Source organism: Babylonia areolata, chromosome 12, assembly GCF_041734735.1.
Source record: "Babylonia areolata isolate BAREFJ2019XMU chromosome 12, ASM4173473v1, whole genome shotgun sequence".
In the NCBI taxonomy this organism is placed as follows: Eukaryota; Metazoa; Mollusca; class Gastropoda; order Neogastropoda; family Buccinidae; genus Babylonia; species Babylonia areolata.
The window spans coordinates 10,411,680-10,439,440 of NC_134887.1; the positions used below are offsets into that span (position 1 = coordinate 10,411,680).

Sequence of the window (27,761 nt, forward strand, 5' to 3'; positions counted from 1 at the left end):
CAGATAACTACAGAGGCATAGCTTTACTTAGTGTTGTAGGGAAGGTATTTACGGCCATTTTGAACAAAAGATTGTGCCACTGGGCTGAAAATGAAAGCAAAATCAGTAAAGAACAGGCAGGTTTCCGTAAAAACTATTCGACAATTGACCATATTTTTACCTTGACCACAATAATAAAAAACAAATTAAACAGTAAAAGAGGAGGAAAGGTATATGCTGCCTTCGTAGACTACCGCAAAGCTTTTGACACTGTTGACCGAAATAAATTGTGGATGACACTAGAAAATGCAAGAGCATCCTCTAAGCTAATTAACATGTTAAAGGCCATGTACAGTTCTGTTAGAGCCTGTGTGAGGTGGGGTGGAAATATGACCGATTTTTTCAATTGTCCCCAAGGGGTTAAACAAGGTTGTCTCCTCAGCCCAATAATCTTTTCACTTCTGATATCTGAAGTTGCAGATTTTGTGAGACAGTGGGGAAGACATGGTATCCAGTTAATACCCGGTTCTGATGAAATTTATTCGTTGTTATTTGCAGATGATATCGTTCTGTTGTCGTCAACTCCGGGTGGGCTGCAAAACCAAATTAATAATTTAGAAAAGTCTTCAAGGGAACTGGGACTTACGGTGAATTTGGATAAAACCAAAATAATGATTTTTAGGAAAGGGGGGTATGCTTCTAACATAGAAAAATGGACATATGGAGGAAACACAATTGAAATAGTAAACAAGTACAAATACTTAGGGTTCACACTCACTACTAAGCTGTCAGAAACTTGTGCTTGTGAGGAATTTGCAAGTAAGGCAAAAAATAAAATACTTGACATTCTAAAAACAATGTGGGCACTTGGCAATCTAAATACAAAGGTATTCTTTCAGCTTTTCGATGCACAAGTAAAACCAATGTTACTGTACGCAGCGGAGATATGGGGTTTAGTTAAAGTAGACGTCATTGAATCGGCGCATTTATTTGCATGCAAAAGATTACTCAGTGTATCAAACAAGACACCAAATTATATGGTATACGGAGAGACCGGTCGATATCCTCTCTTTATTGACTCGACTGTATCATGTGTTCGCTACTGGTTGAAACTGACCAGGATGCCACTTTCACGATTTCCGAAACAGGCTGAATCGATGCTGAAGAATTCTCTAGACAGAAATAACAAGACGTCAGAAAATTGGCTTGGTAAAATTAAAGCATGCTTAGAGATGTGTGGTTTCCCTGATGTATGGATGAACCAGGGTACTGAAAATGAATTCGCCTTCTTAAATTCTCTTAAACAAAAACTGATAGACAAATTTAAAATGGACTGGTTTTCTAAACTTTGTAGTAGTGACAGATTTTCTATTTATCGATCATTTAAAACAGATTTTCATTCAGAACTTTACTTGGACAATATCACTATCAAACGTTTCAGAGATACCTTGATAAGATTGCGACTTGGTCTAAACGGGCTTGGTATAAATAGAAGATTCCAGAACGCGGATGTAAACCGTTTCTGCCCGTTTTGTCCTGGCACCCTGGAAGATGAATACCATTTCATTTTTGTGTGTCCTAAATACGGTCATATCCGTCAGAAATATATTCTAGAGTTTATAAATATCAACGACAATACATTGTTTCCTATTCTACAAACCCCATGTGTTACCTCCCAGAGAAATCTTGCTATGTACACCTATTTCGCCTTAAAATTTAGAGACGAATTTACACAATGAATGAATTAGTATAACTATAAACATGATGAGGACGAACATGCTATGTATTTTTTCATCCAGTTATCGGCTACTAACGTACAGTACACCTTTTTTTCTTTTTTTTCTTTTTTGTGTGTGTGTGTGTGTGTGTGTGTGTGTGTGTGTGTGTGTGTGTGTGTGTGTGCGTGAAGAGCGATCGAATTGCCCCATTGTATCCCCCACCCCTTTGTGTATGGGCCGGTGGCCTTCACAATTAAACCTGTGTCAGTGTCAGTGTCAGTGTCAGTGTCTCTTCTTCTCTTCAGTCATATCAGTTGGAAGGATGGATGGAATCCTGGTCGTCTCGACTCTCTCTCTCTCTCTCTCTCTCTCTTTCTCCCCGCTACCTCTCGATCTTCTCTCAGTTTTCTTGTCCGTTCCCAATAGTGTGCTGTGTTCGTACCTTAGTGTACGTCCGTCCCCAGGCCCGCTCTGGTGGTGGTGGTGGTAGTAGTAGCTAGTGAGTAGTCAAGTCTTCTTCTACCCTCCCTTCTTTCCTTCCTTTCTTCCTCCCTCCCACTCTCGCTCCTTTCCATCCTTTCTTCATCCCCCCCCTCTCTCCCTCCTTTCCATCCTGTCTTCCTCCCTCCCTCTCTCCCTCCTTTCCATCCTGTCTTCCTCCCTCTCCCTCCTTTCCATCCTGTCTTCCTCCCTCCCTCTCTCCCTCCTTTCCATCCTGTCTTCCTCCCTCCCTCTCTTCTTCCTCCCTCCCTCTCTCCCTCCTTTCCATCCTGTCTTCCTCCTTCCCTCTCTCCCTCCTTTCCATCCTGTCTTCCTCCCTCCCTCTCTCCCTCCTTTCCATCCTGTCTTCCTCCCTCCCTCTCTCCCTCCTTTCCATCCTGTCTTCCTCCCTCCATCTCTCCCTCCTTTCCATCCTGTCTTCCTCCCTCCCTCTCTCCCTCCTTTCCATCCTGTCTTCCTCCTTCCCATCCTGTCATCCTCCCTCCCTCTCTCCCTCCTTTCCATCCTTTCTTCATCCCTCCCTCTCTCCCTCCTTTCCATCCTTTCTTCCTCCCTCCCTCTCTCCCTCCTTTCCACCCTTTCTTCCTCCCTCCCTACCTCCTCATCGCCATTCTCCCTATCCCTCCTCCCACCCCATCAACCCCCCCCCCCCATCTGTCTCTTCTACTGCCACTCCCCCTCCCTTCCCCCCTCTACCCCCCCCCCCCCGCCCCCCACCATCACCACTGCCGTCCCAACCTTGTCCCGTGGTGACCTTGTCCGCTTGTCTCCCTTTCCTCCCCCCTCCTCCCCCCCTCCACCTCCCCCCTCGTCCCTCTTTCCTTCACTTCCCTTCCCCTCCCCTCCTCCAATTCGCCTCCTTCACCCCCCCCCCCCTCCCTGGCCCTCTGTGTCCCTCCACCAACTCCTTTGGCCTTTTTTTGCAAGTTTCGTTCTCTCCTCCTCAGCGTCTTCACCCTCTCTTCCCCCCCCCTCCTGCCGCCCCCCCCCCCCCAGACCCCCCCCCCCCCCGCTTCTCCCCTTCCTTCACCCCCCCCTCCCTTTCCACTCTTTGGCCCTGAAGACGGTGGTGATGTTGACACTGCCGTCTGTCTTTCTCCTTCAGCCGTCTGTGTGACAGTGTCAAGACATCATGGGTCTTGTTGTCAGTCTCCTCCACCTCCTCCTTGATGTTCTCTCTCTCTGTCTCTCTCTCTCTCTCTCTCTCTCTCTCTCCCTCCCTCCTCTCTCCCCCCATCTCTCTCCCCCTCGCCCCTACCTCCCCCATCTCTCCCCCTCTCCCCTCTCTCCCCCACCTCTTTCTCTCTCCCCCTTCTCGCCCCAATCTCTCTCTCCTCTCATCCAGTCTCTCTCTCCCCCATCTCTCTCCTCCCTCTCTCTCTCTCTTCCTCCCTCTCCCATATCTCTCTCCTCTTTCCTCTTTCCCTCCCCGTCTGCCCCCATCTCTCCCCCTCATTTCTGTCACCCCCCCCCCTCTCTCCTCTCTCTCTCCCTCTGTTCCCCCTCTTCCCCCACCCCTCTGTTTCTCCCGTGCTTATTGCTTATTCCGCCTGTGTGGATTTGGGGTGGGGTGGGTGGGGGATTAGTTTGTATGTCTCAGACTCTCAGATCTGTTCTGTCTGCTTGTCTCTCTGTCTGTCTGCCTGCCTGCCTGCCTGCCTGCCTGTCTGTCTGGCTGCCTGTCTGCCTGCCTGCCTGTCTGTCTGTCTGTCTGTCTGTCTGCCTGTCTGCCTGTCTGTCTGTCTGCCAATATTTATGTGTGCATTTCTGAACGATAATGATAATGATAAGATGATAATAATATCTAAATATGTGCATTTCCCCCCCTCTCTCCTCTCTCTCTCCCTCTGTTCCCCCTCTTCCCCCACCCTCTTCCCCCCACCCCTCTGTTTCTCCCGTGCTTATTGCTTATTCCGCCTGTGTGGATTTGGGGTGGGGTGGGTGGGGGATTAGTTTGTATGTCTCAGACTCTCAGATCTGTTCTGTCTGCCTGTCTCTCTGTCTGTCTGTCTGTCTGCCTGCCTGCCTGTCTGTCTGCCTGCCTGTCTGTCTGTCTGCCTGCCTGTCTGCCTGCCTGTCTGCCTGTCTGTCTGTCTGCCTGTCTGTCTGTCTGCCAATATTTATGTCTGCATTTCTGAACGATAATGATAATGATAAGATGATAATAATATCTAAATATGTGCATTTACAAAGCGCTTACCCTTTGGTTCTAAGCATGTTTAACAATGGACAGGTAGATAGATAGATATATTGATAAATAGATATCTCAGTCTGCTCTGTCTCTGCCCATCTGTGTCTCTCTCTGTGCCTCTCTCTGTGTGTCTGTCTCTGTGTCTCTCTCTGTGTGCCTCTCTCTTTGTCTCTCTCTGTGCGCCTCTCTCTGTGTCTCTCTCTCTGTGTCTCTCTCTCTGTGCCTCTCTCTGTGTCTCTCTCTCTGTGTCTCTCTCTGTGCGCCTCTCTCTGTGTCTCTCTCTCTGTGTCTCTCTCTCTGTGCCTCTCTCTGTGTCTCTCTCTGTGCGCCTCTCTCTGTGTCTCTCTCTCTGTGTCTCTCTCTCTGTGCCTCTCTCTGTGTCTCTCTCTGTGCCTCTCTCTGTGTCTATCTCTGTGTCTCTCTCTGTGTGCCTCTCTCTTTGTCTGTGTCTGTGTCTCTGTCTCTCATTCTTGCTTCTTATTCTTTCTTTCCCTTCGCATCGTCTTCTCCCCCCCCACCCCCTCCACTTCCACTTCCTTGTCTTCTTGTCGCTCATGCCCCTCTCCTTCATCCTGTGACCTCAGTTCATATTTACTTTTTACTCATTTTATTTATTTATTTATTGATGTATTCATTTGTCTGTTCATTCATTTATTTATTTATTTATTATTTGGTGTCATAATGATACACATGTGAATCTGCCGTCATACTGTGCTGACAGCGGCTCTGTGTCAGTCTCTCTGTCTCCTCACTCACTGTCTTCAGTTCAGTCTCTCCCTTACCAAAAAAAACCTTTCTGCTCATCAACAGTATCCTTCAAGACCCCCATCCCCCACCTCCCCTCCCCACCCACACACACACACGCATACACCTCCCAATCAAATGCATCACTGAACACAAGAACCAGTTCCTGAACAACTTGACCGTAGGTTGTAAGTTTGTCGGCCAGTTGCTCGCCTAAAAACTCAACTCTTTACAACATCAAAACTTTGTCTGTGTGTGTGTGTGTGTGTGCATGTGCATGTGCGCATGCTTGAAACACTTTGCATAAAAGATGGACACGACGAGTGTTGATACGGAGAAAATGCTAAACAGGGAATTCCTTGGGGTGTTAGACATGACAAAGAAAAAAAAAGGCACAACAGTGAAATTTTTTGCTGTGTGGTTGCAGCAAAAAGTTGGGAGGCATAGTTGATAATTCCAAGTTTGTTTTTCCTCTCTCTCTCTCTCTCTTTTCACTGTTTTGGATGTTATTTCTTTCAGTGCTTCCCATCAAGTTGATGACATTGAATTGTCTCCCCATTGGAATTCATTGTGTATTCAGTCCCGCGCCCGCCCCCGCCCCCCCCCCCCCCACCCCCCACCCCCCACCCCCACCCCAGGCCTCCGTGTTTGTGTTTCTCTCTCTCTCTCTCTCTCTCTCTCTCTCTCTCTCTCTCTCTCAATATATCTGTCTTTATGAACTCGTTTTGCCCTAAAACAGATAACTGCGCCATATATAAAAAAATATGAAGATCTGTTATTATACATAAAAGATGTTAACCATTCTGTGGCCTGCTTATTAGTTTGTTTATTCCTGCATAGCAGAACTTGTGTGTGCTCTGAATTCAAAAAACATTTAGACTGCGGGCTGGGAAACTCCTCTTGATAATTGCATCATTCAATCATTTATAAAATGTTCATCAATTTCATTTTCCATTTCCAGTGTGGTGTTGTTTTGTTTTGTTTGTAGTCCCCCCCACCCCCCGATCACCCCCCCCCCCATCACCCCCCCACCATAAAAATGAAATGGATGGACAGTGAGATAACAATCAGAACCTCTTGCCGTGCTGACCCGGGGAAGTTGCACGTCTGTGCCAGTGTAATGGTGGGGTAGTGTGGAGGAGATAGTGCCATTTGTGCATCAGGCATGATAACCAGGCATTGGTGTGTGTGTGTGTGTGTGTGTGTGTGTGTGTGGCACTGATGACCTGCCCTGTTCTGGCTGGCAGATGCCCAGTCTGGCAGACGTGTGTGTGTGTGTGTGTGTGTGTGTGTTTGTGTGTGTGTGTGTGCATTCGCATCGTGTGTGCTTGTGCCCAGTGTTGATACTTATAATGCGCTTTCAGTTTCACACTCTTATGTTGACTTAGTTTATTGTGAGTGATCACCTCCCTCATGGCTGCCTTGTTGACTGACTCTTGTCTCTTGTCTCTTCCTCTGAGTCTGTCTGTCTCTGTCTAAAGAAGAAGAACAGAAAGCACTATATATATTTTTTGGGGGTATAATTTTGTTCTTTTATTCTTTTTATTCTATTTTTGTATTTGTTTTATTTATTCATTTGTATATATATATTTTTTTTTTCATTGAAATGAACCTGCTTCGCAAGCAGAAAAAAACAGACTCTGTCTCTCATGTGTGTTTGTTTGTGTGTGTGTGTGTGTGTGTGCTCACGTGTGTGCATGTGTGTGTGCATACGTGTAGTTGAAAGAATCGGACCCACCATACAGAAGAAAAATAAAACAGCAAAAAACTACAAAAAAAACCAACAAACAAACAAAACAAGAACAAAACCCCACAGTGACGTTTCTCTCTCTTCCTTCCCCTCCTCCAGCTGGACCTGATCATCGACCTGCTGGGCACACCGCCCCTGGAGGACATGGGGACGGCCTGTGAGGGCGCCCGGGCCCACGTGCTGCGGCAGGCCCCCAGGAAGCCCGCCCACGCCAAGCTCTACAGCCTGTCCTCCATTGCCAACCACGAGGCCGTCCACCTCCTCACCCGCATGCTGGTCTTCAACCCTGTGAGTGCTGTGGTGTGGTGTGTTGGTGCGGTGTGGTGTGATGTGGTGTTGTGTTGGTTTTGTGTGGTGTTGGTGTTGTGTGGTGTGGTGTGGGTGTTGTGTTGGTGTGTGTGGTGTTGGTGTGGTGTGGTGTTGTGTTGGTGTGGTGCGGTGTTGGTGTTGGTGTGGTGGTGGTGTGGTGCGGTGGTGGTGTTGGTGTGGTGGTGTTGGTGTGGTGTGGTGTTGATGTGATTTTGTGTGGTGTGGTGTGGTGTGCTGGTGGTGGTGGTGGTGTGGTGTTGGTGTGGTGTGGTGTTGGTGTTGGTCACTTGGTGTTGTTGATGTTGGTGTGGTGTTGGTGGTGTGGCGTTGGTGTGGTGTTGTGTGGTGTTGGTGTTGGTGTGGCATGGTGTTAGTGTGGTGTGATGTTGTGTTGGTGTTGGTGTGGTGTGGGTGTGGTGTGGTGTGGGTGTGGAATGAAGTGGATTAGTATGGAGCGGAGTAGTGAGTAATGTGTTATGATTGGAATGGAATTGTACGCCATGGAGTGGGGCAGTGTGAAAATGAAGTTGCGTGGAATGGCTTTGAGTGGTGTGGAATGGCGTGGAGTGGTGTGGAGTGCTGTAGTGTGGAGTGGAGTAGTGCACCATCGAGTGGGGTAGTATGGAAATGAATGAAGTAGTGTGGAATGGCTTCGAGTGGTGTGGAATGGAGTGGAGTAGTGTGGACTGGAGTTGTGTGAAGTGGAGTGGTGTGGAAATGACTGTATAATGTGAGAGCTATTGTTCTGCCTCATTGTCCATCCATCCATCCATCCATATGTGTGTGTGTGTGTGTGTGTGTGTGTGTGTGTGTGTGTGTGTGTGTGTGTGTGTGTATGTCCATCCATGTCTGGACTTGTGTGTGAGCGTGTGCATGTGCAGAGACAGACACAGACAGGGAGACAGACACACTGACAGGGAGACAAAGACAGACTGAGAGACAGACACAGACAGGGAGACAGACACACTGACAGGGAGACAAAGACAGACTGAGAGACAGACACAGACACAGGGACAGACAAGGGAGACAGGAAGACAGATGTTGAGCCAAATAGAGACAGACACAGAGACAGACAGACAGGGAGACGGAGTGACACAGAGAGACACACATAGGGAGAGACAGACACAGAGACAGACAGGGAGAGACAGAGACAGACAGGGAGACAGGCACACAGGGAGAGACAGACACAGAGACAGACAGGGAGACAGGCACAGACAGACAGGGAGAGACAGACACAGAGACAGACAGGGAGACAGACACATAGACAGGGAGAGACAGACAAAGAGACAGACGGGGAGACAGACACATAGACAAGGAGAGACAGACAGGGAGACGGACAGGGAGACGGGCACATACAGACAGGGAGAGACAGACACAGACAGGTAGAGAGAGACAGGCACAGACAGGGAGACACAGACAAGAAGACAGACACACAGACAGGCAGACAGGGAGATGGACAGGGAGACAGACACAGAGACAGACAGGGAGACAGACACAGACAAGAAGACAGACACACAGACAGGCAGACAGGGAGACGGGCCAGTGACATGTTGGAGGGAGGCACCATGTTGACAGACGGCCACGCCTCAGCGACGGCGTCATCCAGGCGACAGGTCTAGACAAACAACAATCACATTCAAGGGGCAGGGGGCAGGAGGCAGGGGGAGAGTTGGAGAAAAAGATGGGCGTACTGATTACTTCGGCTGAGCTTTCAGCTGTCCGCTGAGCTGTCTTTGATGTTGGTTTTTTTTTTTTTTTTTTTTTTTTTTGATGGATGTTTTTGTGTGTATGTGTGTGTGTGTTGTGTTTTTCTCTTCTTTTTTTTTTCTTTTTTTTTTTCAAATTTATTACTTTTGCTTTTGTGATTTTTTGCTCTTTCAGTAACTCTCATGTGTCACAAAGTGAACTTTTTATCTCCGTCGTAAGGACTAGATGTAAGCAGATGTTGATGCAAGACAAGGACTGAAATAAAGAAACAATCAAGCCAGAAAATTTACTTTAAAAAAAACCAAAAAAAAACCAGCAACAGTTAAGGCCAGTCCATTTTCCGTCATATGCTATAGACGACGCTTTTTGTCAAAAATCCGTTATGATTCTGCACACACACACACACACACACACACACACACACACACACACACACAGCACACACACACACACACACACACACACACACAGCACACACACACACACACACACACACACACACACACACACACACACACACACACACACACACACACACTCTGCACACACAAACACACACACACTACACACAATCTGTTAAAGTTATATTGAACAAGAGAGGCAAGGCCTTCAAGACTCACTTGTTTTTTTATGTATTGAGTATAATTTCAAAATGTAATGTTTAAAATGAGAAAGATCGTTTAAAGCAAATTAACTCCCCTAGCATTAATTACAGAGTAATTTCCCTTTTTTACTACATGCACCAAAACGTTTGCAAAATAAATAAAACTTCCATGCTTAGCAAAAGAAGTTCCTGTTTGAACAAAAAATGATAATAATGACTGCTCTTGTTGTTGTGTCAGAATATCAGATCAAAGTGCCAAGTTTAGAGAATACAAAAAAATATAAATATAACAGTAAATTCAGTTTGCATATAATTAGGCTTCATTTTTTATTTTTTTGTGCCAATCCTAGAGGTGCAATATTGTTTTAAACAAGATGACTGGAAAGAACTGAATTTTTCCTATTTTTATGCCTAATTTGGTGTCAACTGACAAAGTATTTGCAGAGAAAATGTCAATGTTAAAGTTTACCACGGACACACAGACACACACACACACACACAGAGACAACCTAACACCGGGTTAAAACATAGACTCACTTTGTTTTACACAAGTGAGTCAAAAATACAACATCACCCTCACCTTTCCCTCGGTCGGTCTGTTGTCCAGCACAAACGAATCACGGCCAAAGACGCCCTGACCCACCCTTACCTGGACGAGGGTCGCCTTCGCTTCCATTCCTGCATGTGCACCTGCTGTGTGCCGGCCTCCACAGTCAGCCAGCGCCAGTTCTGCAGCGACTGCGAGCCTGAGTGCCCCACCCCCTTCAACCACGACTTCGAGGACCAACTCACCTCCGTCAGCCGTGTTCGAGGTGAGGGTCGAGGGGGAGGGTGGGAAGGAGTGGGGTGGAGGGGGTGGGGGAGTGGTAGGGTGGGGATGGGCTGTGTAGTTTTGTTTTTTTTTCTTCGTCTTCTTCTTCTTTTTTTTTCTTCTGTGTTTCTCTTGTCTTTTCAAGTACCCCAACCCCCCCCTCCCCTCCTCCCTTAACCACGACTTCGAGGACTAACTCACCTCCATCAGCTGTGTTCGTTCGAGTTGAGTGGAGGGGAGGAGAGATGGAGGGAGAGAGGAAGTGAGGGAGGGGGTGGAGGGAGGGAGTGGTGGGGGTGGACTGTGCAGCTTTTTTTCTTTTTTTTTTTTTGTCTTTGTGTCTGTCTTTCTCTCTGTGTGTCTGTACGTGAATGTTGATGCAGATGTCATGCGTGCACGTACGCACACACATGCACACATGTACGCATGCATAAATGCACACTGGCACATGCGTGCACACATACACACAGTGACACACACATTTATGTGCGGATGCATGTACATGAAGAGGCACACGTGCGCGTGCGCGCGCACACACACACACACACACACACACACACACACACACACACACACACACACACACACTCCCCACACCCCCACAGCAACCCCCCCTACACACACCCACACATGCAGACACACAGTGCCACAGACACAGACAGACACACACACACAGACACACACAGACACACAGACATACAGACACACACACACACACACACACACACACACACACACACACACATCAACACAGAGAAGTGGTAATACAAGGAAGACAACTGCAAGGATTCTTTTTGTCACATGGTTTTATGAATTGCTTCTCTTCATATGTTTTTTCTTTAAAAAGAAGAGAAAAAAAAAAAAGAAGAGAAAAAAAGTTATAGTTGTTGATGATTTTTTTGCATTGTCTTCTGATTCTTACAGCGCCAACCTTTTTGAGTTGCAGAGGAATGGGCGACTTTTTAACGTTTTTTTTTCTCACTGCCTAACGTTCACCTGTGTGCTATGGTTTGACTGTGATCTGACTCGGTGCATATGTGTGTGTGTGTGTGTGTGTGTGTGTGTGTGTGTTTTGCAGATGCTCTACATGACTTTATCATTCGACAGCAGCAGCGTTCCAAGCGAGTTCCCCTAACACTGAACCCCAACTCTTTCAACTACAAAAGCTTCCAGAAGTGAGTGGTACTGGTGATGGCGGTGGTGGTGGTGGTGTGTGAGTCTTGAGAAATGTTTGGCCATGTTGTTGTTTAATGGTTGTCATTTTTTGCTTGTTTTTTTGTTTTGTTTTTGTTTTCACTTCAGACAGAAAGTTCTAGAGTTTTGCTGGGGAGGGGGAAGGGGGGGAAAGCACACACAGAGGTGAACACGTACATGAACCTACATGCGTGTCATACCTACACATCAGTCTCTCACACCCACACAGAGACTGTAAGTCATTTCACACACACGCACACGCACGCAGAGACTCGCACAGATGCGCACACAGGCACACACCAGCACACACACACACACACACACACACACACACACACACACACACACACACACACACACACACACACACACACACACACACACACACACACACACACACATTCACTCCCTCACTCACTCTACATACTCACTCACTTTACGTACACATACACATACGCTCAAACCGTCTTTGTCAGTTTCACCAACACCAAATTAGACTGGAACTTTTAAAGAAGAAGAAAACAACAGCAAACAACAACAACAACAACAACAACAAAAACAACAACAAAGAAATCTGTTGTGTGACAAAAAGCAACACATTACAGCACAATACAACCTTAACACAACCAAACACAACACAACCCCAGCCTGATATAATGTGACGCAGTGCTGTGCAACACACTACAGCACAACACAACCCAACACAACCAAATACAACACAACCTCAGCCAGATATAATGTGACGCAATGCTGTGCAACACACTACAGCACAACACAACCCAACACAACCAAATACAACACAACCTCAGCCAGATATAATGTGACGCAATGCTGTGCAACACATTACAGCACCACACAACCCAACACAACCAAATACAACACAACCTCAGCCAGATATAATGTGACGCAATGCTGTGCAACACACTACAGCACAACACAACCCAACACAACCCAACACAACCTCAGCCAGATATAATGTGACGCAATGCTGTGCAACACACTACAGCACAACACAACCCAACACAACCAAATACAACCCAACCTCAGCCTGATATAATGTGACGCAATGCTGTGCAACACACTACAGCACAACACAACCCAACACAACCCAACACAACCTCAGCCAGATATAATGTGACGCAATGCTGTGCAACACACTACAGCACAACACAACCCAACACAACCCAACACAACCCAACACAACCTCAGCCTGATATAATGTGACACAGCGCTGTGCAACACACTACAGCACAACACAACCCAACACAACCCAACACAACCAAATACAACACAACCCCAGCCAGATATAATGTGACGCAATGCTGTGCAACATGAAGTGAGGCAATCCAGTGCATGCAATGCAGTGAAATCCAGTTCAATCCAATCCAGTCCAATCCAGTTCAAGACTAGACAATCGGGTGTTTGAAGGCCCACGTTTGTGGAGTACCCTTCGTCGCTTGCAGTGCGAGAAATAGGTCATATGACGTCATGGGCCTCCCACCACTGCAGCTAGTTTGTCTGAGTTTGCACTGTTTTTGTTTCGGACAACTTTCGGCAGAGGTTATAAATGGGTCAGTTTGATTATCTAATGGCGGAGATGTGACAAGAAAAACGCTCTAAAGTCAACGTAGAAGACTAAAGGCCCGTCTTTTCACTGTTAGCCGCGCGAAATTTGGCCAAGCAGAGCAAACCAATAGGCCTAGTTCGCATCAGTTTGACATGGTAAGTATATGTAACACCAAACATGGAGTATAATACAAACTCCTCCTTTTAATTAGAAAACCAAATGTATCTCGTGAAATTGCAAAAAAATAGTCACCGAAATTATTCATAATCTTTTCATCAGGACAGTGATATCTATGACAAAATTCTAGCCTTTCGGTGACCTGGAGAAAACAGGAAATGGAGGTGCATGCGGTTCTCGCTAAAAATAACCGAAGAATCTCCACAAAAATCAGACGAAAGTGAGTCTGCAAACCTTCCCTGTTGTCACTTCTTGTTGGGACTAAAGATAGTGTGTGTGGTTTGTGATGCAGTGACTTTGGCATTGTTGGTGTGGTGTGTTCCAGAATGCTTCAGTCCTGTTTGAAAAGAATTGAATGACTGCAGATTTTTCTGTAGTTTTGCTTAAAAATTTTATTTATTTTTATATTTTTTTTAATAAGAATCTTGCTTGTTTGTTCCTGTTTGGTGGAATGAAAATGTGCTGCATGCATGCATGCCATGCACAAGCGTACTTGTACACAATGCATGCATGCACATATGTACACACACACACACACACACACACACACACACACACACACACACACACACACACACACACACACACACACACACACACACAAAAGCACATGCTAAAAGTAAAAACACATCTGGACGAACACAAAAAAAAGAAAACAAAAACACAAAACAATTCTGTTAAAGTTTGTTTTCTCATTTTAGTTTCATTTGTTTATTTCTTAATTTAAATTTTTTTTTTTTTTTTTTTTTTTTTTTACTTGTTACCATGGTTTATATGGAGTTAAAAGCCAAACAAGCCAAGAAAGAAAACAAAAAATAAAAAAAAATTAAACGAAAGAAATATCCAAAGGAACTTTAAAAAAAGAAAAAAAAAAGAAAAGTTTTTTTCCAGACGCTTTTTAGAATATCAGTGTGTGTTGCTGGTTTTTCTTTTATTTAGTTATTATGATATCTAGATAGGAAAATACAAAGAAAATATGCTGACTTTAAAAAAAAAAAAAAAAAAAAAAGAAAGAAAGAAAAAAGATTGTATTCTGTCTTAATGTGTGTATTTTACTTGTCTTTTTTTTCTTTTGTAGACTTCTGTGGGTGTAGATTGAATGTTTCGCCAGGTAGTCGTGTGTAGAAAGAGAGCTGTGGACAGCAGACACCTGCTTTTTTTTGTTTTTGTTTTGTCTTTCTGTTACTGTCTTGTGTAGTGGTAGGTTAAACTTGTGTATGTGTTTGCACCTCTTTGACTGTGTTTGTATTGGACGGAAACTGCATTGCTGTGTGTTGGGTTTTACCTGGCGTATGTTTTGAGCATTCATGATGTATGGTTTTCTGGCTTATGTTGATGTGTTTTGTCACCATTATTTTGCGTTTTTCGTGTGTATGTGTGTGTGCGTGTGTGTGTGTGAGAGAGAGAGAGAGAGAGTGTGTGTGCGTGTGAGAGAGAAAGAGTGTGTGTGTCTGTGTCTCTGTGTGTGAGTATAGTGTGTGACTGTGTATGTGTGTGTGTGCTCACATGTGTGATTTAGTGTGCTTGTGTGTGTGTGTGTGTGTGGATACGTGTGTGAATGCATGATTGCGAGCGTGTTTACATGTGTGTGTGTGCTTGTGTGTGTGTGTGTGTGTGTGTGCGTGCGTGTGTGTGTGTGTGTGTGTGTGTGTGTTGATTTTGTTGGAACATGAGTGTGTGTGGAGTTTTGAGAAGCCACTTTCTGACACCCCCCGCCCTCCCCCCCCCCCACCCCCCACCTCCTGCCCAACCATTCCTTTTTCTGTTTCTTTGATGACGCTTTGACATGCCGTGCTTGTTGATGCTGCTGGTTTGTTCTTTCTTCTTCCCCTGTCGGCTTTCGGTTTTCCTGATGCTGCTGCACATTGACCCCTCTCCCCCCCCACCCCCCATCTCCCCCCCCCACCCCCCATTCCTCCATCAACCTCTCACCGTCACAGTCAGGATGATAAAATAAATCATTGGTAATGATAGCAGTCGTGATAGTGTCAAATATTTGTAATAATCGTGATGGTGCAAAAGATAATGATTTTTTTTTTTTTAAATAAAAGAATTATGGTAATGATAGAAACAACAATAACAACAATAATGATAGTGATGATGATAAAAATAATGATGTAATGATATTAATGATGATAATAATAACAATAATAATAAAAAGAATAATAAACATTAAAAACAAGTGATGGATGAGAAACGTTAGAAAAGTCAAGAAAATAAGATGTTCAATGTGATTAGCATTAACAGACTGTACAGAGTGCTTGATTAAAAAAAAAGAAAAAAAAAAAGAAGAAAAACCCAGAAAAAACAAAGAGAAAAAAGAAAGAAAATAGAGAAGTTTAAGGAGAAAGAAAAACTCAGGAAACAGTCATATTTTGAAACTAAATATTTTCCATATACATTTGGGTGGATTTTAGGAATGGAGAACAATATCTACAAGACAGAGTTATATGTGATATTGTGCTTGGCTCGGAGATCTTTTTAAAGCCTGCACTGTGGACTTTGTCTGTCAATTAAAATGAGAAGTACAGAAAAGATTATTGCCTCTCCTTTTGAATTGAGAACTACATCAAATATGATAACGTGGTTGGCTCAGTCAGAGAGATGTTTTTAAAGCCTGCGCTATGGACTTTGTCAGTTTAAAAAAAATATGACAGCCAAACACAGCCTCTGTCACAAGAATCAGAAGGAAAGATAATGCTGTTGTGTTTATTAAATGGATCCACAACTTTTTTTCGTTTCCGTAGGCGTGCTTGAACTTTTTGGTTTTTGCTTTTTGATTCCTTTTTTTTTTTTTTTTTTTAATAATTATTTCTTTCCCATTTTTATTATCCCCTTGCCAAACTAAAACCGTTTTCATTTGAAGTTACTGAAAGCATGATTATTTGTTATCAGTTTATCATTTTTTCTTGGCATGGTTTTTACTACGCAAATAAACTTCGATGCTATGGATGCAAGAGAGACATTTTGATTGCTAACTTTTTGACGTAAAAAAAGAAAAATTGTATAAGTTACTGAGGGTACATCATTGGATATATGAAGGAATTGGAGCATGTTTGTACAACATCAACATTTGTTTCTCTAAAAAAACAATTTTTTTTTTTAAGGAACAAACAAATTATTTTCAAATGGTGGGGTTGTGGGGGATTGGGAGAGGATCGAGTTGGGGGAAGTGACTGAGGGAGGGGATATATATATATATATTTTTTTTTGTCTCTAGGTGTGCCTTTTGTTTCATACAGCTTTTCGTTACTAAACAGAACAGGACATCAAATATGAACAAACAAGTAAACGAACAAATCTGACATCATGAGTAGTGAAGAGTCAGGTTATCAGGGGTGGGGGTAGGGGTGGGGGTCAGATTGATTTGTCTGACTAGACAGCCAACTTTGAGAAGGAGAAGGTAATAAAGGGGGAGACGGTGGTATTGGGGGGAGGAGGGGGTGGGGTGTTGTGGGGGTGGGGGGTGGGGATAGGGAATAGAGAGAATGAAATATGTTTTGGTTTGTCTCTGACCTTAGAACTGTTGAGTGGGTGGGCCGTGGAGTGATGAGGGGGGGAAGGGGGTGAGAGAGAGAGAGGGGAGGGGTGGGATAGAAGAAAAGACAAAAAAAAAAAAAAAGGCTGGCACGTACGGCGCAAGCGCACAGCAGAATAGAGAGGGAGAGACAGGGGAGGGAGGGATGGCAGAAACATAAAAAGGCTGGCGTGTAGGGAGTGAGGGCACGCACAGCAGAAGAGAGAGAGAGGGAGAGAGAGGAAGGGAGGGATGGCAGAAACATAGAAAGGCTGGCGTGTAGGGAGTGAGGGCACGCACAGCAGAAGAGAGAGAGAGGGAGAGACAGGGAAGGGAGGGATGGCAGAAACATAAAAAGGCTGGCGTGTAGGGAGTGAGGGCACGCACAGCAGAAGAGAGAGAGAGGGAGAGACAGGGGAGGGAGGGATGGCAGAAACATAGAAAGGCTGGCGTGTAGGGAGTGAGGGCACGCACAGCAGAAGAGAGAGAGAGGGAGAGAGACAGGAAGGGAGGGATGGCAACAACAAAAAATTAAAAAGGTTGGCGTGTATGGAGTTTGAGTGCACAGCAGAAGACAGAGGGGATACAGGAGAGAGGGAGAAAAAAAGAAAGAAAGGCTGGCGCGTTTGGAGTGAGGGCATTGCGAAAAAAAGAGGGAGAGACGGGGGGGAGAATGAAAAAAAAGAAAAAAAAAGAAAAAAAGGCTGGCGCGTACGAAGCGAGCGCACAGCAGAAAGGAGAGACGGTGAGCGCTGACGTATGTGTTATGTTGTTACTATTTGTGCAGTGGCATCAGGAGCCGTAACTCTTCTAGCCTTCTGGGGCCGGTGGGCTATGGTCAGCTGGCCGCTGCCCTGGGGTCCTCGGTCCCCTCTGGCCGCTGACCGCCCACCCCCGCCCACCTCACAACTCCACACCTCTCCTCCACTCTCTCTCCACAACCTTGGACACTAAGCCTTTGACCTTGACCTTGACCTCCATCTGTGTGACCTTCATCTTGGTCTTGTCGGTCTGTGCAGCTCTCAGGTGGCCATGCCTTCAGAGCTCCCGCCCTCGCCGCATGTATGGCACTGAGTGACTTAGACACGCCAAGCCTGCTGGGTGTTTTTTTGTTTGTGTGTGTGTGTGTGTGTGTGTGTGTGTGTGGTGTGTGTGTTGTGTGTGTGTGTGTGCGGAGGACTACTGGATGAATCAGCCTACATTCACGCAGTTGCCTACATGCTGGTCTCACCTCACCTCGTCTCGTCGCATCTTGGCAAGCGCTGGACTTGATAAGTCGTTCTGTGTGTGTGTGCGTCACCCACCACTTACCACTACCACCGCCACCGCCAACACCCCACTGCTGCAGCAAGCAACCAGCCATACGCGCTGCCACCTGTATCCTGAAGGTTCCTCCCAGGGGGCTGTGTGTGCTCTGTTCCTGACCTGAGGGGAGAGCGGTGGTGTGTGTTCGTGTGTGTGTGTGTGTGTGACGTCATTTGTTGTCGTGAAGCGTTGACTCACGGGTGGAGTGGAGTGGAGGGGATAAGACATTGATTGACTTGAAGAGCTACCAAAGTGTGTCACTTTGGCAATGGCTCTGGTTTGACAGACTTTCGAAAGACATGGCCACAGTGTTGTGGAGAGAGAGAGGGGGTGGTGACAAGAAGGGTGAGTGTGTTTGACAGATGGAAAAGGGAGGAGGAGGGGAGGAGGAGAGAGACTGAGGAGAGAGGTGGTGGGTGTCAGGAATAAGGCCCCCCCCCCTCCACTTCCCACCCCACTCCCACCCACCCCCCAGCCCCCCACTGACTGTCGTGTAAACCGAGGATCAAGCAGGGTGTGTGGAGAAGAAGAAGAAGACGACGACGACGATGATGATGAGAACAGGGAGGGGAGGGCTGCAGGCTGTACACCCTGCCTTGACTTGGTTCGCTTGCCCTGAGGACTGCGCTTCAGTGTGGCTTGGGGCTGACCCCCCAGAAATGCACTGTCATCTTCCAGGAGGGAGTGTTCAATTCCAAGCCAAAAGAAAACAAAAAGAAAATAAATAAATTCCCTGCAAAAGGAGGATGGAGAGAGAACCAAGCGGAGAGAGGAATAGAAAGCCGTCTGTGTGATTGGAGACGTGGAAAGTGGCCACAGGCTTTTAACACGGGAGGACCAAAGGAACAAAGTTACTGCTTAGGAGAGTGAAGAGAGAGAGAGAGAGAGAGAGAGAGAGACAGAGAGAAAAGCCAACATTTCAGATGACATTGAAAACGGTTGAGGTGGAGTTATCATTTTTTTGTGTGTGTGCTTTTTTTTTTTTTTAAATATATTTTTTATGATTGTTATCATTGAGTTATGACTGTGGAGTGAATCAAAGCCAAAAGAGGTTGATGTGAAATCAACAGCTACAAGTACTACAAGACTGAAGTGGAGAACATTTTGTGAGTCTGATGCAAAAGACTTGTGTGTTTTTTTTTCTTTTTTCTTTTCTTTTGTTTCCATGTATGATTTACTTTTTTTTCTCATCCATTTTCCAAGTTGTAAACAATGTATGAGAGAACAATTTTCCTCCTCCTTGTCAACACAAGGGAAAGTGCTTTTTTGGTTTGTTTGTTTTTGTGGGTTTGTTTTGGATGTTTTATGAAAATGAAACATGTTTGTGAAAAAAACACTGAAATCAGGTCAGATAATGAGTGAGTATGCTTGGGAAGAAATGCCTATGATCAGGAATCATGTCAACAAAGAGTAGTGAGAGAGAGAGAGAGGAGGAGGAGGTGGAGGAATCATGTATGCTGAAAATGTAAATAGTGATCTTTGGGGGGGTGGGGGGGTGGATGTGTGAAGGTGAACCTGTCGTTTAATGTGTGTCCACATGTACATGTATCCGACTGCTTCAGATAGTGCGTGGGTTTGTTGCGTGCATGGAATCAGACACCATTCGAGAATGGCTTGAAGTGGGTTTTATAGTAGTGTGAGAGAGAAAAAGGGGGTATAGGTGGTATTTTTAATCTGTTTTAAACTGACTGCCTAATTTTTATTTTTCCTTTTAAACACACAGTGAATTCTTAATGAATTTGGAGCAGTGTGCGTGTGTGAGTGCATGCGTGCGTGCATGCTTGTGTATGCGTTTTATGTGTTTGTCTGTTGAAAAGACATGCGTATTACCATAGACATGAACTGATATTGTCACACACAGACTTTGGCAGCCACTTTACCTTTCTTCAGGGGATTGTAACGCTGTGTGTCAGTGTAACAACACCCAAGCAGTTGCCCACTCTTGTTTCCAGGAAGTTTTGCTGAGTGATTTTGTATGTTGGTCAGTGTGTTGTATACATACGTATGTGCTTGTTCGGGTCAGTGTGTTGATGTATAATGAACATGTTTTGTGTTCATCTCTTTTCACCTGTTCAGCAGGCCTCACACAGGTTGATTATTATTATTATTATTATTATTTTTTTTTTTTTTTAGATCAAGGAACAACGTTTTCCTTTCTCAGGCAGACAGAGGAAACGCTGACTTAACACATGCAGGGTGATTAATTTAACTAATTAAGATATATTGCTGTTACGATAGGAAGTGCCTGCACTGGTTTCCACCTCAACCTGAGATCGCTTAAACCTTTGCTCACGGTTGACTCAGTGCCAAACTCAGCCTGCTGAAGTAGTAGTAGTAGTGATGGTGGTGGTGGCTGATGCTCAGAGTGTTTGATGATCTCAGCGAGTGAGCATGAGTGTCTGGGAACTTTTCTGTGAGCGAGCGAGCAAGCCAAGACCAACAGTGCCAACGCCTACGTTTAAGGTGGTCACCGCCAACAACAGTAGTGACGACCAGTGTGTTCCCCCATTTCCCAGAGTGGAACAGATGTTGTTGTTACCTGTAATTTATTCAGTGTGGTAGGAGGGAGATATGGGAGGCCATGACATTCGCAAAAATTATTGGTGGTGTGTGTGTGTTGTTTTTTGTTTTGTTTTTTTGTTGTTTTTTTGTCACAAGAAGGCTAGTGTTTGTTCGTTTGTGTGTGTGTGTGGTTGGTTGGTTGGAGACGACGGCTGCTTGCTGTCGTACAGTGATGTCATATGTTTTTCTCCTTATCACTACAGCTGTTTCTTAACACCTACCCCTCTCTCCTCCCATTCTCAAGTCACAGCATGTTGAGGGGAGGGGGAGGGAGGTGGGGGGGCGGGGAGGGGTTGTGGGTGTGGGGCGGTTGTGGATGGGGATGAAGGATGCACAAAGTAATGATTGCACGTCATCAGCACCTCCCCCACAACACCACAAGTAGAAGTTTTAGTGGAAAAGAAATTATCTGGGTTTTTTTTTTTTATTCAGTGCATGAGTGTGTGTGTATGTGTGACTGCATGCTATACTTGAGTTTATCCAGACACAGTTCACATGTTGTTGCGTAAATCCTTTGTCGGTATACTATAAGCAACTGTTTGTATCTCTCTCAGGCTTGTTGGATAGAAGAAACACTGGCCTTGGAAAAAAAAAAGAAAAAGTTGGAACTATGATGATCATTATTATTCTCCTATAGCGTGTTGTGGAATGGAGTGAGGTTTCAATGATCTTTTTGTTGAGTGCCAAGGTTGTGCTGTTGAAATATCTCTTGGAGCTGGAGATGGGTTTGGGTAGGGGGAGTGGTGGGGGCAGTTTTTCTTTGGGCATTCAGAGATGTGGTGGATGGATGTTCATAATGTGTTGGTTAAATGTTGCATGTCTATGTGAAATTGTGTTTGTGTGTCAGAGAAGGATGAGAGGAAAAGGGGGTCTGTGGGAATAGATTTAAAAAAAATATTTTTATGGAATGTTCATGTTGTGTAATTTGAAGAATAAAATCAGGGACTAAGTGAATGGGAAGTGATTATAAAGATTATCTTTATTTTAATTGCTAGAAGAAAAAACAAAACAAAACAAAAACAACCCAAAAAACCAAACCAACAACAACAAACGACAGCAACAAATTCAATCAAACTTGACAGACATGAGGTGTGGTGACAAACTGGGAATGGGAGTGTAGATAATTAGATCCTTCCCTGGAAGATTTATCACCTTTATTTTTAGATGAATTATCTTTCTTCCTAATTATTTATTTGTTTGTTTCATGCCCCTGCTGTTTTAACAGAATCAAGTCAACATGTGGAAAATGTCATTTATGAGCTGTTGAGATCTGATATCTGGATTTATTCAAAATAAAAGAAAAAGCAAAAAAAATGAAGTGAATTAAGAATAATGGAATTCTTCGTGGATTAGATTACTATATTTGAATAAAATTAAAAGCACCATGTAATGATTAAGAAGTGAATTAAAAGTAATGGACTTTTTTGTGGATTAGATTACTAGATTTGAATATTATAATTAAAAGCACCATGTAAGGAACAGAAATATTTTCAGAGCATACAAACAAGTGTATTTTTTTGTTGGGGGTGGGGTGGGGTGAGCAAGTATGTGGTAGTCACCAGATGTGTGTGTGTGTGTATGTGTGTGTGTGTGTGTTTAAATTGTGCATGTTCCAGAAAGATGACCTTAAGAATGCACTGACAGTTTTATTAGAAATATTTTTTATATATATTTTTATATATATATTAGATCAGTTTAAAAAAAAAAGAAGATAAAGAGGAGTAAAAAAAACAAACCAACCCCAAACTATTCCTGGAAGGACTAACACCCGCAGAGATCTTCATGGAAACAGAACCATCTGTTGACTCTTTTAAAAGCCGCCAGGACAGCTACTGGACTGAGCAGCCTTCAGTGTATGTTCCTGCCTGCCAGTGTTAACCACCACCTTTGTACTTGACATTGCCTGTCACGTCGCATGCGCATAAGTAAATAGATCTTGGACGACGAACAGGCCCTTGACGGGGCCTCAACCGTCTGATAGTCAAGTCAAGTCAAGTCAAGTCAGGTCAAGCACTGGACAGTGAGGACTGTTAATCTCACAGACTGACTTCTGTTTCACAACTTCTTCTTCTTGTCATTGGAAGTGAAGACCGTGGCTAAGAGGACTTCACTGAACAAAACGGCACAAGCAAAAGTTAAACAGTTTTCAGAAAAGTAAAGCACACAATCAGTAGAATGAATAAGGTGACATGGAATGGCCAGCATTTTAGATACAGATTTGATGGGTCCTTCGATTGTTGGAAGCCACAAACATGGCCAGTATTTTAGGTAGTGGGTTAGATATATTCAGTGATGAATCAATGATTAGGAGTTTAGGGAGTGGGTTAGATATATTCAGTGGCATATCAATGGTTAGGAGTTTAGGTAGTGGGTTTGATGTATTCAGTGACGTATCAATGGTTAGGAGTTAAGGTAGTGGGTTAGATATATTCAGTGACGTATCAATGGACAGTAGTTTAGGTAGTGGGTTAGATGTATTCAGTGATGAATCAGTGGTTAGGAGTTTAGGTAGTGGGTTAGATATATTCAGTGACGTATCAGTGGACAGTAGTTTAGGTAGTGGGTTAGATATATTCAGTGACGTATCAATGGTTAGAAGTTTAGGTAGTGGGTTAGATATATTCAGTGACGTATCAATGGACAGTAGTTTAGGTAGTGGGTTAGATATATTCAGTGACGTATCAATGGACAGTACTTTAGGTAGTGGGTTAGATATATTCAGTGACGTATCAATGGTTAGAAGTTTAGGTAGTGGGTTAGATATATTCAGTGACGTATCAATGGACAGTAGTTTAGGTAGTGGGTTAGATATATTCAGTGACGTATCAATGGTTTGGAGTTTAGGTAGTGGGTTAGATATATTCAGTGACGTACCAATGGACAGTAGTTTAGGTAGTGGGTTAGATGTATTCAGTGACGTATCAATGGACAGTAGTTCAGGTAGTGTGTTAGACAAATTCAGTGACGTATCAATGGTTAGGAGTTTAGGTAGTGGGTCAGATAAATTCAGTGATGAATCAATGGTTAGGAGTTTAAGTTCTGTATTGATATATCAATTGATAGTTTAAGGTCCAGTTATAGGTAATATTTTACTTTTTTAGGTAGTGATGTACACAATGACATAACAATGGCTAGTATTTAAGATGGTCAATTTGATTTATTCAGTGACATAACAATGGATAGTTTTATTATAGGTAGAGGATTTGACACATCAATTTGATAGTTAAAATATGACAAACATGGATAGTATTTGCACATCCATTGATAGGTTAATGTTAATGAGTATTTGATTTTATTTAACAGTGGATTTGATACACCCATTGATAGTTTTAATGTTGCAAGCATGAGTGTGCTTTAGGTAGTGAATTGATGTGTCTATTCATTGATACAGATATATCTGTATGCCCCCCCCCCCCCCCCCCCCCCCGACCCCTGCCCCATCTTTTCAGTTCTTGCCCGATATTGTGAAATGAAACTAAGAAACTGTTGGCATCATGTGTACTGAAAACAGAGTGGATGAACAGGGTGTGAGCTGGACGCACCCTTAATATATTCTCTTATTATGCAGTTTTCTGTACATAGATGTACACGCTACGCGTTTTGAGAGTGAACTGGAGATTCCTACTGGGTGTGTTAAATGTAAACCCTGTGTCGGTGTAAAGAAGCTATATATGAAGTGTGTTATTTTTATATATGGTGTCTCCTGTACATAGAGCTTGGAGAAGAACGATGCATTGACTGCCCTGTGTCGCGCTCACGCAGGTCCCATAATCTGGTTGGGTTTTTATTGTGTCCTCTTGTCATTGTTACCCCCCCCCCCCCCTTCCCTCCCTTTTTCCCCCCTTTAAATTCTTTTACTGGACTTTTTTTTAATCACAGTTTAAAATTTGGTTGCTGATACATAAATGAGCTTTGGGTCAAGTCTGTTTGATTATTTAGGTTGTTTATTCATATTTCTTGATTTTTTTTTTCTGGGTAAAAATCTGCCTCATTACTGTTTTTTTTTTCGGTTTTTGGTTTTGGTTTTATTTATTACTACCATTATTATTTGTATTATCAATGATGTCAGGTCCAAATGTGTATGGGAGGCTGTGAAACTGTGCTTGTGTGTGTGTGTGTGTGTGTGAGAGAGAGAGAGATGCATTTCAGGAGATCCAATGCATTACTGTATCAGTATACATGTGTCAGTCACATCAGCACTCTGTGGCTTGTTCTTGGAACAGGTTGATAGGTTTGACGATGAATCAAGTGTTTGTTTGTTTTGTTTTGTTTTGTTTTGTTTTTTTTAAACAAAAAAGGGAGAGAACATCAAAAGATGTATGAGTCAGTGAAGCGCCCTCCTCACCCCCCCACCACCCCCCTTCCCCTCCCTGACATATCTGAAGAGAGATTGAAGGAAGTGGATGATGCACAAGAGGTATGAATCTGTTATGTGCTACCTATCCCCCCCCCCCCCGCCCCCCCCACACCCCCACCCACCCACCCACACACTCCTCAGTCCCAGAGGTATGGAGTGAGCAGTTATGAATCAGGGCTGTTGTGACAGTGCATGCGTTGTATGTGTCTCTTAGTCCTGCAGACAACGAAAACTAAGGCCAGTATAAATAACCAGGAAAGCAAATCGCCACACAGGACGAGACATTTTGGGGGAACAGACGCTGTTGACAAACCAACCAACAACAACAACATCAACAAAACAGAGAGCAAAAGTCTGTACCTTAATGAAGTAACGGTGTGAAGCACCAAAACCTGCTCAGGCCCCTCACTTGTTCTCCATGCCTGCTGCTCAGTTCCATTCCAGAACTATGCATATTTTGTTCCATCATCATCGTCATCGTCATCGTCATTGTCGTCACCATCCGTGTGGCAAAAAGTCTCGCTCAGAGCGGAGCGCTGCTTGTGTAGTTGCTCCCGTTCATTCCCTGGTTCCACGCAGTCCACAGTATTGTTCGCGTTGTGCGTGCGTGCGCCTCGTCTGTCCTTCAGTCAATGCTGAGCATATCATATCATCATGGCAGTGGGCGATGTAATGAATTATCAGGCCAGCAGTATTGTCTTCACCGCTTGCTGACTTTTATTGTCGGTTTGTTTTTAAAACATGTTCTTTTCAGGTTTTGGTTTGGTTTGGTTTGTGTTTGTGTTTGATTTTAGCTTGTGTGTGTGTGTGTGTGTGTGTGTGTGTGTGTGTGTGTGTAAACTGGATGATAGGTTTGGCAGGTTTTGAACCATTTGGTGTGGATGCAAACTCATTTTCATTTCTGAATGGATGTCATGACATGTATGCTGTTTTGCTAGGTTTTTGACAAAATCCCATCTCTGAATACGTTCTGCCTCTGCTTCAGTATTTCTCTCTCTCTGTTTAAAAAAAAAAAAAAAAAATTATTTACAAAAATGTATTTTGGTTTGGGTTTTCTTGTTTCTGTTGTTGTCGCCTGTCTGTTTTTATCGCAACATGCACACTGATTGTTTTGCAAAAAATGGAGATGTATGGGGCGAGATGTATATCTAATGCTCTTTACCCATTTCAGGGGGCATTGCATGCTTCTTGAAATCATTTGAAAAAAAAACTTTTTTTGGAAGAATTTGACAGATTTCTGTCAATGTTGATGAATATTTGGCAATGTTTATGATTTTTTTTTTTTTTTTTTTTTTTTTTTTTTTTTTTTTTGCAACGCTGATGACTATTTGGCAGTGTTGGTGGAGATTTGGCAGTGTTGAAGACAATTTTAGTAGTGTTAAGATGTTCGGAACAGACTCGAGTACTAAAGATTTCTGTTAAACGCTTGTTACGTTTTGGTTTTGTTTTCAGAAAAAAGGCTGAACTTCCTCAAGTTGAAGTTTGTGTCTGGATCATGTTGATGGTTTCTTTGCAAGTGGGGGTGTTGTGTTGCTGGAAAGGAAGATCAGGATGCACATGTGTTGCATTGAAATGTACAGAGAGGAGGTATGGTGGGGGTGGGGGGTGTTCCGCTTTCCCCCATGGACACAGAGTGAGAGGATAGACATGTGACCAATTTCATCAGAACAGAACATGTTCACAGTCGCCCTGTGTGTTGGCGGCATGTCTGTCTTTGTATGCTTCCTTCCTGTAAAAAGGAACAAATGTCGCGTGTCTGCTTTAACTGGTCGTTTTGAATACGTTTTCACCCAAGATATTTTGCCAGTTCTGCCGTGTGTGGAACAGTGTAATGAGTGGCTGGGATCTTGGGGGATCTGTGTACAGTGTATTGTGACCTTCCCACCTCTGTCCCCATGTCTGGCCTGTTGACTGCGGCTTATAACCCCTGTTTGTGCAGTCAGCAGCGTTCTCACGTCAGGTCATGGAAGTCTGGAAAAAGTCTTGGGAGAAAACGAAGAGAGCCATTTCCTGGGCTGACAAAAGTCTTGGGGGGAGAAAAAAAAAAATTTCACAATCAGGGTCTGTAAAAGTCTTGAAATTTTGATAAACTGTTGACCAGTACCTTATTTCTTAAAAAACAACAGCAAAAAAAAAAAAAAAAAAAAAAAAAAAAAGAGAGGCAAGGCCTTCAAGACTCACTTGTGATAAATTAAGTCCCCTAGCATTAATTACAGAGTAATTTCCCTTTTTTACTATCTGCACCAAAACGTTTGCAAAATAAATAAAATTCCATGCTTAGCAAAAGAAGTTCCTGTTTGAAAAAAAAATGATAATAATGACTCCTCTTGTTGTTGTGTCAGAATAAGAGGTGAAAGTGCCAAGTTTAGAGAATACAAAAAATATAAATATAACAGTAAATGCAGTTTGCATATGATTAGGCTTCTTTTTTTTATTGTTTTGTGCCCATCCCAGAGGTGCAGTATTGTTTTAAACAAGATGACTGGAAAGAACTGAATTTTTCCTATTTTTATACCAAATTTGGTGTCAACTGACAAAGTATTTGCAGAGAAAATGTCAATGTTAAAGTTTACCACGGACACACAGACACACGGACACACACACACACACACACACACAGAGACAACCAAACACCGGGTTAAAACATAGACTCACTTTGTTTACACAAGTGAGTCAAAAACAACAACAAAACAAACAAGCAATTGAAGAAAGGAATATTGGTGAGAACTGAACGTCAGTACCAGGATATAGGCCAGACTCTTTCGTCG

The 27,761-nt window shown here is 43.8% G+C and overlaps 1 protein-coding gene across 2 annotated transcripts in view; it reads left to right on the forward strand.

Annotated features, from left to right (window-relative positions):
* Nucleotides 1–19,495, forward strand: part of LOC143288058 (serine/threonine-protein kinase NLK-like) — a 90,891-nt gene extending 71,396 nt beyond the window's left edge. Inside the window, exons 7-10 of one of the 2 annotated variants that reach the window (XM_076596323.1) lie at nt 6,983–7,171; nt 10,111–10,315; nt 11,393–11,489; nt 17,557–19,495. In XM_076596323.1, coding sequence (XP_076452438.1) covers nt 6,983–7,171; nt 10,111–10,315; nt 11,393–11,489; nt 17,557–17,653 — 588 coding nt within the window. In that variant the 3' untranslated portion in view covers nt 17,654–19,495. The remainder of the gene's footprint in view (nt 1–6,982; nt 7,172–10,110; nt 10,316–11,392; nt 11,490–17,556) is intronic. The other variant, XM_076596325.1, reaches the window with a different exon arrangement.
* The last annotated feature ends 8,266 nt before the right edge of the window (nt 19,496–27,761 follow it).